Source organism: Dipteris shenzhenensis, chromosome 31 (assembly GCF_047967505.1).
Source record: "Dipteris shenzhenensis isolate YYH24624 ecotype China chromosome 31, Dip_SZ_1.0, whole genome shotgun sequence".
In the NCBI taxonomy this organism is placed as follows: Eukaryota; Viridiplantae; Streptophyta; class Polypodiopsida; order Gleicheniales; family Dipteridaceae; genus Dipteris; species Dipteris shenzhenensis.
The window spans coordinates 838811-856873 of record NC_141626.1 but is presented as its reverse complement, the minus strand read 5'-3'; the positions used below and the strand labels follow the sequence as shown (position 1 = coordinate 856873).

At 44.1% G+C, this 18063-nt stretch overlaps 1 protein-coding gene across 4 annotated transcripts in view; it reads right to left on the bottom strand.

The window, feature by feature from the left end:
- LOC147880875 (uncharacterized) overlaps positions 1-18063 on the bottom strand; it is a 79143-nt gene that overhangs the window by 22848 nt on the left and 38232 nt on the right. For 3 of the 4 annotated variants that reach the window (XM_087402440.1, XM_087402439.1, XM_087402438.1), the window contains exons 3-8: positions 10807-10846; positions 10574-10685; positions 9336-9405; positions 9065-9103; positions 8886-8972; positions 8689-8749 (exon numbers count right to left, since the gene is read on the bottom strand). In XM_087402440.1, the coding sequence (XP_087258566.1) occupies positions 8689-8749; positions 8886-8972; positions 9065-9103; positions 9336-9405; positions 10574-10685; positions 10807-10846 (409 nt within the window). Of the gene's footprint in view, positions 1-8684; positions 8750-8885; positions 8973-9064; positions 9104-9335; positions 9406-10573; positions 10686-10806; positions 10847-18063 lie in introns of all 4 variants that reach the window. The other variant, XM_087402437.1, reaches the window with a different exon arrangement.

Here is an 18063-nt window from a genome sequence, read left to right as displayed (position 1 = left end):
AGACTCCAAAGTTGCCCTTAGGTGGCATGTAATTAGGAAAGTAAATTAAAACTTGACACTTGGCATGTTGCCAAAAGAATGAGCCCGAGAGCTCTTGTAATCTCTTTACGTTTTGAATTTGGGAACACAGCTTGCAAGCTGAACTTCTTGTACTCAGAAATTCTCAAGTAATAAAGACCTTCGGGGGGGGGGGGGGGGGGGGTCCAGCCCGAATGTTGTCCTAGGCCCTAGTGTTGTGTATGAGAGAGAGAGAGAGAGAGAGAGAGAGAGAGAGAGTGTACTTTCTCAGCAATAGCAGTAATAGTTCAGCCAGCAAAGCAAGAGAATTCAGAGATCGTTTCACATGTGGGTACGGATTCAGCCCCCTGGTGCACACCCGATTTTCCTAGCAATATGCTACTTCCCTCCAAATACATCATCGTACGCACATGAGGTTGCCACAAAGGGTCATAGCCCGTACGAGATGATATTTGATGATATTATGGAGTTCTCTAGATAGGGGGAAATCCTACTTTTGGGTGACTTCAATGCGCGTACGGGGGATAGACAGGTGGGCCTACTTGACTTCGAGGCTGATCACCTCAAAGAGCCGGAAATAGATCCAACAGAGCTTGGAATTGCGAGACGCTCATATGATGCACCAAATGTCATTGCATATGGCCGACATCTATTGGATATGGGAGCAATTCACAATCTTATTGTATACAAAGGTCTTCCCAGATCAGGGGGGCTCACCTGCTTCCCACATGGAGGACGATCGAGTACAGAGGATTACCATTTGGGATCCCCATCTTTTGTGTCACATATACATGATCTCGTTGTACCCACCCCCCCACTAGGTGCTGACCACTCCTATCTGCCTTTCAGTGTCTCGGTCCCCATGCCCCATTGGGCAGGGTCCACCAGCCTCCACTCGGGTCCAGGTACATCTTGACCATGCCCTTGATACAGTGTACATGAGTCACCTATCTCGTGAGCTGCCAGACTCTCTTGGGGACTAAGTAGGGCTTGCCCATATATCAGACACTTTAGTATCAGTGGTTCAAGATGCTACAGTCAGATCCTTCCCCACATTCTGATATACGTCCAGCTCCCCAACAGAGAAGATGCTCCAAAATCCATGGTTCGATGATGAGTGCCAAGAGATGAGATCCCATGTCATACGGGACCAAGCCTTGGAGCGTCTTACGAGGACTTAGGCACACAGAATGCTGCGTCGAGTGACTCACCGGAAGAGACGAGCTTTCTCTTACATCAGATGGATGAGGTGATCAGGTCTTTTCGAGCGGGGGATCCCACCTTTGCCTTTGGGGCTCCTCTCTCAGGGGTAAATCACCCATTCCTATCACTGAAGAAGATCAGGAGTAAGCCATTGGTTCCTCACCAGATCATACAGGCTAAGTTCACTATGACACCATTGCACCTTCCTATTGAACTGGACACCCACCTACATCAAGTTGGGCACAAGATTCTAGTCAAATCCAAGGTGAGAGGAAAAGACCATCAACATTTCATAGACATTTTTCTACCCTGCTAGGGATTGATGTGTTGAAAGGTTGAGTGGCAAATTGAGTGAACTGAGTGTAGGAATCTATAGAACCGAGTGCACATATCATGACAACAATACATGCTGACCAAAGTGGAGCTACAACCATTGCTTAGTTTGGTGAATAACTTCAAGAGATTCCTCCAAGTACAGTCCAAGGATTCTATAGTTTTGCAGACCTGTTTGGCGACTAGTGTTTGGACTAAGGATTGTTCCCAAGAGCCCTTTTTCACATCATTTAGGCACTAAACGATGTCTGAAGCATGCTCAATAAGGAGTGAAAGATATGCAGTCGGAGAGAAGAGCACTTGTGCCAAGGTACAAGAGGTTGGTAGAATGCGGATGTCCATGCTTCCAATGAATTTTGAACCAGTACGGGATGAATGTTGGAACCAATATGAGGTAGCAAAGAGCCACATGTAGAGGTGAGCTCCAAGTAGATGACGATCTAGCCATGTGTGGGGAGAGATGGCTTTTGACTACCACCTTGACACCAAGAGTGATCCATTCCAAATTTGCATTTGACATGACCTAAGGCCTTCAACAAAGAAGATACTTTCAAGTTATGGCAAGAAGCAGCCATCTACCAAGAGTCTCGATTTTGAAGAAGCCAACGAGTATCCATGGAATAAGCTGTGAACATGAATCCCCAATAGAAGGTATGAATTTGGTACAGAGGCAAGACATGTCTCGAGCCAAGGATAGCAAAGATGATTGTCCATGAATGAAAAATGGAATAGGAAAGTAGTCAAGAACATGATCAAGAATTGAGTCATGGACACACCTGAGCTAGTAGGAGCTCACACCACATAACAATGTGGGGTCAGAGGAAACCTAGTCCTAATGCACCATCAAGTCAAGGAAAAAGCCAAGTTAGCAGGACCTTGTGACAAGACACCTAGTCCTCTTGCATAGCCATCCAGCAATAGAGCCCCGAGTCCTACACTAATATCCTAATCTGGCCACATACAACATCAAAGACCAAGTCCAGTGGTTCTAAAGGTTCCATTGGTCGGAAGATGTGTACCCCAACCACCACCTAGTGCGAAAGGCGATGACATGAGCATATCCACACCAATGAATGCCAACATAAAGACCTACATCACAAAGATGATCATCATGCTAACAAGGAGTGACCACAAGGTCTTGAGTTGGCATTAGTTGAGGTACATAGGCTGGGCAGAGAACGCAGGGGGCACAAGGGCGGGAGCCAGTACGGAAGATGGACAGGCAGAGCCACGAAAGGCGGACACACGACAGGCACAGAAGGATCCTGGGCAACAAACGACGGGAAGTAGAGCAGCAAAAGGCCAAGAAAGGAAGGTGAAAAGATTGACCTAGGCAGGGACCAGCAGAGGCGAAATTTTGAACCTCCCAAGGGAGCCCTTCTCGAGGAATTTTGGCTTGCTCTCTCTGAAATTTTGCTGTGTTTTTTCTGTTTACGGGTGTCCTGACAGGTGACCCCCCCCCCATGTTAATGTATCCTTAAATCCCTTAAACCGTGAAGAAAATGAATCCCTCATTCTCCCTAACGGAAAGTCAGAAAATTAGATCAAAACGAGGTTTTAACAGGGTGTTCTACACATCAAGTACCCCCTATAATGGTGTTGAGACCTCCGATTCACTCAGACTAAGCAGCCTAAAATGAGTGCATCAGTTCACAGCAAAAGACAAGAAAGAAGAGCTCATTTCAGCGTTCTTCAAACGAAGCGGGAGTCGGATAAGTACACCAACTTTATAACATTTGACTTTTACTATAAAATAAACCTCTGTTTTGAAATTGCAGCAAGTCATTTTCTCTCTTTTATTAGTAAAGGAAAGAATGGAAGGGAAAGGGAAATATAATAATGAACTTGTCCCATTTCCTCCATTGCCGGAAAGAGTCAGGGAAAGAACACGATCACCTCTTCCTGAAGAGGATAGATTGGGTTATACACATCTGGATTATGATAACCCACAAATCAACCTACCTTCGTCTTTACTACAAGAAAAGGGAAAGGCCATTGTACTGAATGATAGACAAAACTTGCTACGAGGGAGGATCTGCATAACCAAACTGCTGAGAAAAATGATATACACAGACAGAAGCAAGCTGTGACTGTGATGTAGTCCATGAACCATCAGGCATAAGCAACATGCAAATGTATGTTTTTAATCTCTTCTGATGCAAGCTTTTAAAAATTTGTTTGGAAGAACAGCCTTTATCTATGAAAGCTCTTTGTCTTGCTCTGGTCTCCCAATTAGCAAGTTTCCTGTGATCATTGATTTGGAGACAATGTTTAGCCTGGCATAGTAATGTTTGCTCATGCAAGGACAAAGGACGAAAGTGACTGAGTTCAGTGAGGTCTTGGCAAGTCAATTTAGCTTGAGCAACAGTTTCCCTCAGAGTCTTCATGTAAGACTTGCCATAACCTCTAATTACAACTTGCATTTTGGAAACAAAAGAATCCCATGCATTATCAATATCAAAGTGGCTCTGAGAAGACAGAGATTGATAGGCTTCAGTAACCATTGCCTTGAAAGCAACATGCTGCAAATAGCTCAATCAGATGTCGCCTTTGAGGCAGTCTATCATCTGGCATATCATGAAAAGATAGCCTCAACCATAATGGTGCATGATCTGAATGCACAAAGGCATAGTCAACCCACATTTTGCATGTAAAATCATCATTTTGTTACGGAGCTACACTATACCAGCGATCCAGACGTGCCTGATAAGAAGAAAGAGCATTATGTTGAAAAGTTTATCCAGGTGACAAAGGCTGCAATTCCTTCCAAAGATCAACCAAATCAAGATGAATCAATAATTGAGATTATGCATGCCTTTCAGAGGTTAACATATGAGTATTTCCTGATGTATTGTCACCTTGTTGCGGAGCATTATTGAAATCCCCACATATAAAGGCATGATATCTCCATGGATATTGTTGCATGGCATCCTAGATTGCACTTCTATCCCAAGAAGATTGAGGTGCATATATAGAAGCAAATTCAAACACCTTGCCTTGAATGATGCATTAAAGAATAATCCATCTGCCTTGGTTGTCATTTAAAGCAATAACTGGCTAAAGCTCATGCTTAATTAGAATGACTACACCTGAGAAAGAGTGCTCCCTAGCGTAAAAGATATCATAGCCGTAGTAATGACCTGTCTTTCCTACATAGACATGTTGATTGTGTTCTTGTAATGCCACTATATTAGGCTGAAATTGATTGATATACAGCCACACAGATTTCCATTTCCTACTGTCGCACATCCCCTGAACATTTAAGGTAAGGCATTTGATATTAGCAAGCATATTTATAGATATTTATAGGAAAAAACAGTTATGTACAGCAGCAACCTTCAGGATGTCAACCCTGCATTTCTACCTCAGGGTCAGGGCCTCTTCCCTGGGAAGAAACATCCGCCTGAGGGGTGGATAGCAATGCAGCCAGCTCTTCTTCAGGGAAGAGGGTTCTGCTAGCTGTCACTGCAGCGCATGTGATTCCAATTCCTGAGTTGACCTCTGGAGAGTTGCCACTAGAAGATGCACCATTCCAAGTGCGAGGGGGTGGAGGTTGTCGAACAGAAATAACTTTTCTTAGACTTTCCCATCCATCAATTGGGGTTTTTGGTCCTTTTGTTGAGGGTTGAATAGCAGGAAGCAAAGGGGAAGAAGCAGTCCCATTTGAAACCACTGGGACTTTGCCTTTATCCTGATTCACAAGAAACTGTCTATTACCTTTATTTTTAACCTTTATTTTTATTCCCAATAGAGGCAGGAGCATCCTTATTGGGCATCTGAGCGGGCAAAGTAGCAGGAGGCATTTTATGCTGACTCATTGGACACTGCGAAGCCATGTGCCCAAATTTTTTGCATTCAAAGCAAGCCCCTGCAAATAGTCCCCATTTCAATTTATAAAATGCACTTCCCATGTCAACATTGTTCACCGTGACTGAATAAGACTCCAGTCTGGGATTATCACTATCCCAAAGAATGCAAAATCGATTAGAGTTGTCGTTAGGCCGCGGTGGGCAAACCACTTTACCTAAAGTTGTTGCAATTTTAGGCAAGAGTGAAGCCATGCATTGCGGGAAGTCCACAACTTCAACCCAGACCGGACATCGGTGTCGAATCAAAGCCTAGGAGACCATGGCAAAACGTGCACCATTTGCTGCCCAAAAAAGAGTGGCGAATGTTCCAAAAGCATTTGCCTGTGAATCTCATCTACCATAATGACCTCAAAAAAGCCTCTGGCTGCATAGTGTACCTTACGAACAAACGAGCCAGCCAGTGTGCATGTCAACCAATTGCCTACCTCTGCAATAGGTGGCATCCGACATGGGAAAAATAAAATAACTGCATTTTTGGCATATTCTCGAACTGGATCCACAATTTCATCCACTTCAACCATAAGACCAACCAATGGAACAGAGTCTTTCCACTCTTTCCTTGTGTCTGCAAATCCTTCGTGCATGACATCATAAACCAATTGTGCTTCAACAGAATCATGCACGGGGTCATGCTGACCCTCAGCTTGCTTTTGCTTTTTGCATTAAACCGATCGATCCTTTTGAAAAGTTTTTTCATAAGAGTATTCAGTCATGTCTTCTGAAGAAGATGGAACCCAAAAAAGGGGTAACTGTAAAGTGATAAAAGAGAAAAACAGTCCCTAAAAAACAGCCCACAAAGAAGAAGGAAATAGTGTATTTGCAAGGAGAAGAAGGAAGAGATATTTAGGGATTTAGAGAAAGAAAGAAAGAAAAGAAAGTCTATTAACATCCACCGCAGACCAAGAGGTCTATGGGACAACATGAAAGCCATCTAGTACATCAGCTCAGGGAGGGCGCAGGGCAGCTCCCAAGGAGTGCAAAAGCAGCTCCATTTATTTAGAGAGTACCTATATTGTAGCCTAGATAAAACATACACACGTATATATAGTTGGCCTTACATCAGTTTAAGACTGAGAGTCTTTTGGTTTTGATTTAAACTCTCTAATGAGTGCTATCACGTCCCGGTAGACTGCCCATTTACCATCCTTCCTGGCAGCCCGAACCTTTGCTAATTCCTTTGCCTTATCCTTCAGTTGAGCCTTGGTGAGTTCCTCGGCTATCCATATCTTCGTCCCTTCCAACTTGTGAGATTGTTGCAGAACTTTTATACGTATGTCTCATGAGTTGAACGTAATGATAGCATGGCCATTACGTTGACCGATATGAACTACTCGAGCTTCACCGTCATCATCTCGGTTATCAGGATTGTCATCGGCATCTGCTGTCCAGTCAACAGTAGGCATAGCTGTTTGGACATGTGCTAAGGTATCACTACAAGATTCATCTTCTTTATACCATCCATCTAGAAGCCCCCCAATTCTGATTTTCAAAGCATTATCCTTTCTAGCTGCATGTTCTTTAATCTCTTCCTGAATATAAGCTTTGTTGACCTTTGCATCAAACTCCACAGTCACTTCTTGCTTGGCTGTCTGCATTTCAGTATGAACTAGATTCTTGACTGCAGAGACTAGTTCAGGGGTAGGGGGGGAAGCATTGCCTGACTTTATAACCTCGTCAATGACTTCCTTCTTACCAGGTCCTTCCAAGACTTGAATTCTAGCTATGGCATCTGTTAGCTGCATCCTCAGCTCTCTCACTTGATCCTATAGGAAGTAAATTTGTTCATGATATCCAAGAATTGGTTGGTCAAAAAGACCACCTCGTTCATATATATGTGCATATGGGGAAGGCGTCCTGGCTGCCACTGTGGAGTATCTGGCTTTGTTACTGGAGGCTGCTGGAGTGGAAGGGGTTTTTGAAGAGGAGGAAGGTAGACTGGGCCGTGCTTTGCTGGCCATATCTCCTGTTACCCCCTAGCTGAGCTAACCCCCTAGTTGGGCTGGGGGTTCAGCCCAGCTAGGGGTTCCTAATTCAAGAGCTTGCTACAACTAGCTAGGGGAGCAAGGAGCAGAAGCGGAACGGGAGCAAGAGGTACGGGCGTACGGGGAGCGGGAGCAGGAGCATGTATGGATGGGAGCGGGTACGGACAGGAGTGGGACGGGAGCGGGAGCAGGTACGGACGGGAGCGGAAGGAGCAGAGAGGCTATGAGAGGGGAGGGGCTGGAGAGGCTACGGGAGGGGCGGCAGAGAGACTACGGGAGGGGGGGTAGAGAGAAGAAAATACAAATTCTGGAGAAGGAAAAGAGAAAAACCCAGGAAAAGTTCCAAGATGAACTATAAATCAGAGAAAAAAGAGAGGTTCTGGTGATGGAAAGAGTACACAAGACCCAGGAACCAAAAAGGACAGAAAGGCGGAAGAGAGAGCCCTCAGAACCAGCGTGTAGAAGCAGCCCGTGAGCTAAACCCGGTACAAACGCAACCCAGGAGCAGGGAATCAGCCAGCAGCAGCAGCCTGAACAGGGCAGGAAGGGCCGTACAAGTCCGTACACCTGTACGGAATTGTATGGACCTATGGCGGGACTGTACAGCAGGGATTTACGACTCCAGAGAGCTGGTTTTTGGACGCTGATTATAAGCAGCAGGTAGCTGAAGCAGACGGGCTTATCTGAAGAGGCTATGGAGCTGATAGGAGGGCTGGAGCAAGGGCTGCTCTCTCTCACACACACACACACCACCACCTGACCTCTCTCTCTCTCTCACACACACACACACATATACATATATATACACCTCTGTAATTAATAGACATTAGAACACTATTACATTATGCGCCAATTTGATGGTGCAACATGTGTTTGTATTTATGATGGACACCGACCAGTATTGTTATGGCAGTGGATCATCTGAGTAGATGGGGCCCGTCAAGCTGGAGCCACTACTTTCAGACAGGACCAAAGTTAGACATATAAAATCAATAAACTTGGCAAGGATGCAAATTCCAGCTTTAAACATTACAATTAGTATATAGTTTAAGTAGAAGCTGAAACCTCTCCGACATAAGAAAAACCCAAAATCTACTAGCCCAACCAACTCTTTTAGGACCGAACCCTTCCCAACTCGTGCATGAGTAAAGCATGAGAATTCTTAAATCAAGCACCTGTGAATGAAAAAAGAGGACAAAGACGGTGCATATTTTGCAAGACTAGGATCTACTAGACCTGCCAGCCATTATAAATGCACAAGATTAGGAAAGGTAAAAACCTACTAGACCCGCCAACCGTTATAAAAGCAAGGCTTCGTCCAGTTAACTTGTGCATGAGAAAACCCTGCATGTGGTTGCATGAAATAAAAAGTCAAAGATTTGAAATCTCTAGTCCAAGTATTGAGTAATGAGTCACCCTAAGCTTGTTCAAAGAACACACAAACATGGACCAGAAAACAGCTTCAAATAACTGCTCTTACTTCTCCTCCAAAGAAACTCCCTCGTGCCCTGCGCATGAGTGTAGGCATGACAGTAACATCATTGATGGAGCATAAAAAAGCATCTGGCTGATACGTCATATGAAAGGGACACACCAAAATACGTAAGCACTTTTTCAAGATCACAAAAGATGGTAGAAAACAACTGATTTGCTATTGACCTGACAGATTATATCCCCACCAAACATAGCCAAGTCAACCTGTGAACATGTACACGCAATGTATCAGTCCAAAACAAAAGTCCAGAGCAAACTTACAGGTGAAGTACGCAGCAGCATGTATACGCAATATATCAGTCCAAAACACAAGTCCAGAGCGAAATTCAGGGTGAAGTACACTGGCATGTACAAATAGTATGTAGGCTTTCAAACTCATCTCAACGTATTTTTGAAGACAATCAGTTACTCAGGAACTTCAAAGCTAAAGACAAACCGGCAGTATCCTGGCAAGAGAAGGTGCTGCTATACCAATGTACCCATCTTGATGTCCAGAGTTCACAAATCTGCCAAGTGAAATCAACTTTAGATTGAAAACACGTGACAAGCCTGCACTTCTACACTGTCTTGCCCAATACTGGGAACAAAACAAGTTACAACCACTGCAAAACAGAAGCACGCAAGAAATCGCATTGATGCACGTGAGATGCCATAACTTTCATCAGACATAGACATAATACATCTCTGAGAACAGACCCCATGTGGATCTTACAGAGACCAGCTACAACTATTACAAGCATCAACTCCTTCAGCGGGAAGACCTCTCAATTTGTGGCATGCTGAATTCTACAGTTAGAAGCTTTCTATGGGCTATAAAACACATGACATCTACATAGTCAGTCAAAAAACCACTGCACCAGAAGCTGAATATTAGTGCAAATCCATGAAGATCATTCTGGCAAAGAAATCCAGCCATACTACTACGATGTTTGAATATATAGCAAATTTACGGATCAACTGGAGAAAAACAAAGAAACCTTTTATGCACATGAGAGAGCAAAAGAGGAGGGGTGTAGCAGTCATGGGTTTCTTTAGCTATAGAAGTGAGGCAGTCTCTTTCTTCTTTAGCCTCCTATCAAGCCACCCTCTTTTGTATGGTGAGGAAGATGATATTTGAATTTCAAGAACGTATCCTTGATGCAAACATTAGTAACACTACCCAGAAAACGTAAGGAGATTAAATATAGACTCTAAAGCAGATGGAGGATACAAACAATAACTGTATTAATTAGCCTTGAGGGTTAGAGAGTGGGTACAAATTTTTAAAAAGCATACTGTCATTTTTGCATTTTGGTGCATGCTTACTAAGGCCACTCTAAATTATTTCATAAATATAACAACATCATGAAGACTTAAAAAATGGTCATGCTTTGTAAGAAACCTTTTCACAATTTCATTCAAATCAATGCTACATGGATAGCAAGATTATAATATTCCCACAATTTTCCCAAAAAAAAGTGTTCCTATCAACTCTCATCGTGCTTGCCTGCAGCCATGGAAAAGGGAAGCCTTAATGTAGGTCACTACTCTTGGACAGGTGGAATGAATCAAAGTAAGTGTAGAGAATGCAAAAAAAGGAAGACAGCTTCATATGTGGAGTTGAAAGACACCATGTAAAATTTTAACAGAGTTAATCCAATTAATGCTACCAATGTATTTAGTCGTGCTACATACACCGTAGTTGTAGCATTCCTTCCAAAAAACCACTGCCAAAGACCTCCTCCTACATTCTCAGGCGGTAATATATTCTCCATGAGTATTGATGTACACATGTAGCACATTGATCCTACACAAAGGCCATCAAGATGGCACCATAAGTTTCAAAGATACCACATTATACACCCATCTTTCCCATTGATAAGGGGAAATCACTTATGATAAAATACAAGATTATTAGTTGGCTTCACCTGGCTTGGCAACAATCTTCTCTTGAGACTTCAACATGATCTGCAACCACGAGCATGTATCATCGTCAATATAATTACCATCAACAGACTTACAAAGAGAACAGCGTAGTGAGCTTCTAATATTCCTAACATGAGACAAAATAGTCGTCTCACAAACACACCCAAAAAAAAACATCAAAGAACAATGAATGCAAGCAATCAATAGCAGCACGCACCATTGCTAAGTGGAATGCATACAAACAGTACTACAGTACAGAATTTCCTGTAAGCTAGGTGTACCAATGAGCCATAAGGGGCGCACTTGAGTCGTTACTTGCCACCTAACACAAGTTTATCCCTATCCTCCATTTGACCTCTCTCACTCTCCCACCTCAAGGAAAGTTGTAGGATCCTAAATGACTGTTAATTCACATACACCATGCCCAATGAACAATTTTCTAACAAGCCTTTGGGAGCATTCATATCAAGGTTCACAATCTAAATTTACCGCTCCATTATGCCCACTTTGGCATTTACGTTGGATGACTAGTCTTAGCTCTCCTTTACTTCATTTTAGCTATAGGCTTCCCCATTGACTTTTGCTACTATGTTCTAAATCCATGATCGATTTACTAGAGAATCGACCTCATCAAATGATAGCCGCGGTGTAACATCTTCAAAAATAATTGCAAGATACCTTTCCTGTCTTTGCTTAGACTTTCTCCTCACAATTTTTCTCCAGACCTATACCAAATGGCACAAGGTCAAAGAGGCTACAATCACAATCCCATAAAGATGAGCTCTCTTGAGTCTTCCCACATATTTTGAAGTCCAAAGATCATTTGGTTTTTAAAAAAATTGCACTGCACCACAAACTAATTGTTAGTATGATTAGACGAACATCTGAGCTTAGCTGGATTATTTAAACATTGATTTCTAGAGTTTAGAGATGTCTTTTAAGCCTCAACAATTGAGGGCAAGACTAGATATCTTCGTCAAGGCTTCAATTAAAGTCCCAAAACCCAAATACAGATAGCAATGGCTCACAACGCAACTTTTTGAGGTTATGGAAGAGGTGATAAATTGAAAGGAAAGGTGAAGGTGGCAAAGTGAAATCACTTTCTATACATTACTTTTAGAACTCACCTTCTCTTCGACTAGGAAACCAATGCATGTGTTTTTTTCTTACCTTTACATGGAAACACTGCACGGCACAGATAAACGATGCATCTCTCTCTCTCTCTCTCTCTCTCTCTCTCTCTCTCTCTCTCTCTCCGTCCGTAACCCCTCCGTACAGCCCACTGTACAGCTCTCCGTACAGCTCACCGTAACCCCTCCGTACAGCCTGTCGTACAGCTCCATAACCCCTCCGTACAGCTCGTCGTACACTCTCCATAGAGTCCCGTACAACTTGTCGTACAACCCCGTACCCTTTCTGTACAATCAATCGTACCAGCCCGTACTTTCTCGCAGCAATCTCCTAGGGTTTCTAACCCCGAGTTGGGCTAAACTCCTAGCCCAACTCGGGGGTTAGGTTCAGCTAGGGAGTTCTAAGAAATAGCCAATATGGATTGGCCTACCCTCTCCTCCAAATCCCCCTCAACTCCATCAACCTCAACTATCAGGACTCGGTACTCTACAGTTGCAGCCATGACACCCTCTCTGTATGCACGCAATTACCAGCAAGAAGGGTCCAAACGACTTATCATTGGACAACATGAACACATTTATTATTTGCAGCAAGCAGTCAGAGAGTTAAGGCTCGAGCTGGCAGAAGTAAAAGCTCGACTTCAAGTTCTAGAGAGACCTGGCAAGCAGGCAGTAATTGTTGAGGTTGTGGACTCATATAAGAATTCTCCTCCTACTCCTCAACTAGTCTCTACAGTCAAAGATATGGTCCATACTGAAGTACAATCAATCAAGAAAGAAGTGATTGATGAGTTTGACACAAAGGCAACCAAGACTGATATCCAAGAAGAGATCAAAGCACACGAAGCCAGACATGATAATGCATTGAAGATTAGAGTGGGAGGGCTCCCTGAAGGATGGCTCAAAGATGATGACTCTTTCAATGAGACTTTAGCACATGTCAAAGCAGCCATGCCTAATATTGAATGGAAGGTTGATGATGATAATGATGATGATGATGATGATGATGATAATGGGGCAACTAATATCCGGCACTCCAAAGGACATGCTATTCTTACACTTAAGTCGCAAGATTTATGGATCAAGCTCTTCGACAATCTTACAAGTTGAAAGGGACCAAGATATGGATAGCTGAGGAACTTACACGAGCTCAATTGAAGAACAAGACAACGGAATTAGCTAAAGTCAGGGCTGCTAGGAAGGATGGAAAATGGGCAGTTTATCGTGAAGGCATAGCACTAATCAAAGAGTTTAAATCAAAACCAAAAGACTCTCAGTCTTAAACTGATGTATGGCTGATTACTTTTTCAGACTATGATGTAGGTATTCTAAATAATTGGGGTTGCTTTTGCACTCCCTGGGAGCTGCCATGTGCCCTTCCTAAAGCAGATGTACTAGACGGTTTCTTGCTGTCCCATAGACTTGTTGGTCTCCCGTGGACATTAATAGACCTTCTTTCTTTCTTTCTTTCTTTCTCTCTGGGTCTGCCTGTTAATCATTATGCATAAATGCAAGGCAAGTATAGAAATGTGGAGACACCTTCTTGAGCTACCCATGCGCATTTTCAGGCATTATCAATGTGTGTACGACATCCAAACTATTAAGCATCCTGAAAATATGCAAGTCATGCCTGTCACTCAAGCCTGGCCAGTTAAGCTATACAAACATAACAGATGCTATATATATTCATAAGGCAACTTGTCCTACTCAAAGGGTCATTAAACAATTGTTTTTTGGCCATTTATATGAATGATTGATGAAAGGTGTACTGCGAATGGCATTTCACACTGATTTAGGTCGTTATGATGCTGAAATAGTACTTTAAATTTACACTGCTTTAGGTCATTATGACTTTGAAATAGTACTTGAAACCTAAATATACATCCAGCAATATAATATATTCATTGCCTCATCCATAGATTGTTAGATCCTATCTACATCGATTGTTGGATGATACGTTGGTCAAGCAAACAACACTAATCTCTTCTACCCTGTGATGATGAGATAATGGAGGGAAGAATCAAGGGTCATAATGCCCTTCATATATATATACCCCATAGGCACAATTCAGTTTTTAGGAAGTAGTCAGTTATACTGTTTTGCTAAGTAGGGGAAGCACCTAGGCAAAGTAACAGGAACTAGCTTGTCCATTAGAAGTACAAATGTTGCTGGTGCTGTGTTTATTTCTTGGATGAATGTTCAGATGAGCATGGAGATGACAGGCAACACGTTGAAGGGTCAAACACTTGAGGGTGAGGGTCAGGCAGAAGAGGGAAAAATGTTTTGCTGAACACAAGGCATTGCTCACGTAAGAATAGTCTATAAGGGAGTGGAGTGTACTGTGAGAGTGGTATGTGCAGAAGCATGAAAGAAGGAGAAAGAAAGAAAGAATGAAAGTTTATTAAAGTCTTCGGAAGACCGATGGGTCTATGAGACTGTGAAAAACCTGATACAATGAGTTCTGGTAGTGGAGCTACTAAACGAGCATCCACACCAATGCAGAATGCAAAAAAATGCAAAATGGCAGTACTAAGTCCTAAGTACAACATAGTCATATCTCGACTATATATATCAATCTCAGCATCATCATCAGCATCATCATCGTCAGCAACAGGACATCAGGATGGATGAGGCTGTGGAAGCGGAGGCATGAGGTCAGCAATAGAACGATGTCGCAAGGGTGCAGTCTTGATACGTCTCTTGGTCGTAGCTCTGTGTCTAACCAAGGCCATTGTGACCCCCGTCGGTCGGGCTCCGACCCTAAACAAGGAGGGGATGTCCCCAAGTATGATCTGTGAGTCAACCCTCTGTCTGAGCTGTCGTGTCATAGGCTCCGAGTCACAGTCATGTCGAGGTCTCGCCTCGTGAGAGTCTATGTGATCTGGCTGAAAGAACTCCGTGATAGAGCTCTGAGAGGTATCGGTCAAGGAAGAAGTCTGCTCCTGTCTCCGTGCTCGAAGTATCCTATCGCGGTGTCTGAGCATCTCATGAATAAAACCAGCCAAACATCGTTGGTCTAGGTAGGAGAGGACACGGGCCAACATCCCATAACTATCTCTGAAGAGGTAGTAGAAACGCCTCGGATCTCATAGTAAATAGGACACCTGAAGATGAAATGCTCCTCTGTCTCAACCTCCTGCATGTCACACAGTGTGCATATGTGCCTCTCCCTAGGTAACCAATCTGCTCGGCCGCTCTCGATACGAAGTCAGTGTGAAGAGACCCGGAGCTGCCCAAGGGAGATCCTCAACGAGTGGGGTAGGTGAATCTGCGTGTATCCTAGTGGATCAATGAAACCCTCCACTGTGATATGTAAGAAGCGATCTCTATGGAAGCCCAACTTCACTGGAAGATCACTCGAGCCCAACCAAGTCCGGAATGTGTGTAGCTGTAGTAGATCCTCACGGATAACATGGTTGACCTCGTGTGATAGGAGGGGAGAGAAAGAAGCATCCATGCTGTACTAGAAAGGAGGTAGTCTGTCCATGTGGAACCCTAGTCCTACAAACCATCTCTCTGTGCGTGCATACCAGCACCTCTAATCTACCCTGCTGCAAGTGCCATAGAAGAGGACAGTGCTAGCCATGGTATCCTACTACGCCCAGATGTGTAATCCTCATACTCCCTGACTCGGTACAAATATGTAATGACCTGAAATGTAGCATCTAGCTGTAATGGGGGTGACCCAAACTCCGCCCAAATGATCTGGTGAGGGACGGATGGCTTACCACGGATCATCCATGATAACATGAGAACCTGTAGCCACTCCACCCAGGCCCTCTGTATCCGACAAGTCTAGCCCCCAGCATGGGTTGCCATACATCCCTGCTGGGCGGACCAAGGAGTCAAAAAGCAACCCTTTGGTCCGTGGATCTTGAAAGTGAGAGCCGAAGCACTATCTCTCTAGTCTAGCCAATGAAGCATATCCTCTACTTAGGCGCGCCTGCATCGCGGGTCTCATGGTGAAGATGGGTCCAGAAAAGACGACCCCCAGATAAGTGTATGATGAAACTACCTCAACAAGGGACCCATCAAATGTGAAATGCTCATCGCGCATGACGGCTTGAGATGTATTGAAGATCATAACCTTGGTTTTACCCAAGTTGACCTCAACCTGAGGAGAACAACTGTGGAAGAATGCTCCAAGAAAGGCCTAATGCGAGACACCAAGAGTGGAGGTGGGGCATATAAATAGCCCCCAGCCAGCCTAGTCGGTCAACAGGGGGTTGGTTATATGGACCAACCAGCAAGTCAGCCACCATTAACCGACCAGTAGGTCGGCCATTACCTAACCAGCAAATCAGCTGACCCATCCCAACCAAGGTCAGGTTGACCCAACCTGAGTGGGAGCCCAAACTGGGCCCCAACTCAGCCCTACCGGCCAGCCTAGATTGCCACCATAGCCAACCTAACCAAGCCTCCATATGAGCAGGTTTGTCCTATCCTCTCTGGGCACGCACACCCACAATAAAGCCCTCTTACTATTTTTATTTCCATGAAAAAGACTTCTAGTAAGTATAAACAAAACCCGCGAGAGCAAGCTCCAAGGAGAAATACAACATGCAGTGCATGAAACAAGGCCTCAAGATGGCCAAAAAACTCCTCAAAAGCAAGTAGAAAAAATCCAAGGCTGAGGCTGAAAATGCAATGGCAACCCTATAGGGGACTCCGAGAAGAAAGGGGAGCCTCTCCAAGTAGCCCTCCTAGCAGAGGCCGCTCGAGAAGGTCCCTACATGGTCATTCGAGGAGCCTTCAAAGTATGTATAGTATCTGTCCAAATACTGGGCAAAGCATGAGGGGGGTGGACCTGGGAATGGTCTAAGGCCTCCGTGTATCTGGCTCTTCATGCTGAAATGCTAGCCAGAATCTCCCAAGAGGAATCCACCAAAGAATGTACCGCTCTAACAGGTAAGGCTGGTACATCATCCAGACGGCATGGCTCAACTAAGTGTCACCAAATCGAGAAAGCAAGAAGAGGCATGCCTCTTGTAAAATACCTGAGGACCTGAAAGGGAAAGCCAGGTAATTGAACCCCAAGTCATGAAGAAAGGGTGGTAGGCAGGTGCTGAAAATGCTAGCAATCTGTTTCCAGATAATCCTCACCTTTATGCAATCCCATAAGCAATGCTGAACAGATTCCACCGCAGATTGGCAATGAGGGCACGTAGAGTCTGCTCCAAACCTGGACCTCCACAAATGAACTGCAATCCCGCCATGAATAGAAAGCCAAAAGAATAGAGTGATTTTTCTATTCCTGTGGGATTTCTAGAGTCTCCTCCAAAAAACTTTCTGCAATCAGCATAAATCTGAAAGTTCTCCCAATGAGGAGCTTCCAGAGTCTCCTCCGAAAAACTTTCTGCAATCAACATAAATCTGAAAGTTCTCCCAATGAAGAGCTCTGGAAGGTCTCCAACCTTTGCAACTGATCTAAAATCTCCTGGTATTACTTACAATGTAACGAAAGAAGGGGAGGCCCTTCTCTCAATGCCCTTCATCAATCCATTCACACTCTCCTGGGTCCCACTCTGCAAATACTTTATTGGAACCCCACCATAGAGCCACAATCTCCATGAACCCAAGGCCAAGAGAAGTGGGTTAGGCTCTAGGTACCACTGAGAATCCGAGCCATACTCTACAAAACCAATGACCCTGACAAGCTAGAAAGCAATCCCCAGAAGAACATCATCTGAAGATCTGGACAGCCTGCCTCCCATCTGGACATAAAAAACAAAGGCATCCTCATGTGATCGTGGCAAAGCAATAACCTGAAGTGGAATGCCCAAATCCAAGAAGTCTCCCATCCAACTGGAACAAGAAAAAGGCATATCATCCGTCTCAATCCAATCTACTGGATCCTCCCTACATTTCCTCTGAGATGACTTACTACCTGCATTCTACGGTCCTTCAAAAGCTTTTTGAAAGCTTTCGAGGATCCTACAAAGGAGGCTAGAACCCTCTCCCATCTCGACCACTGCATATAATGTGACTAGCCTAGCGATCAGCCATGCTTATCTAGTATGTTGTCATTCCACATAACCGGCTGCCTATCAATCTCTTCCAAAGAAACTGGGGGGATTCTCCGAAGACTATTTCTGAAGCTACTCCAAGCTTTCAGAATGCCGCCATAAG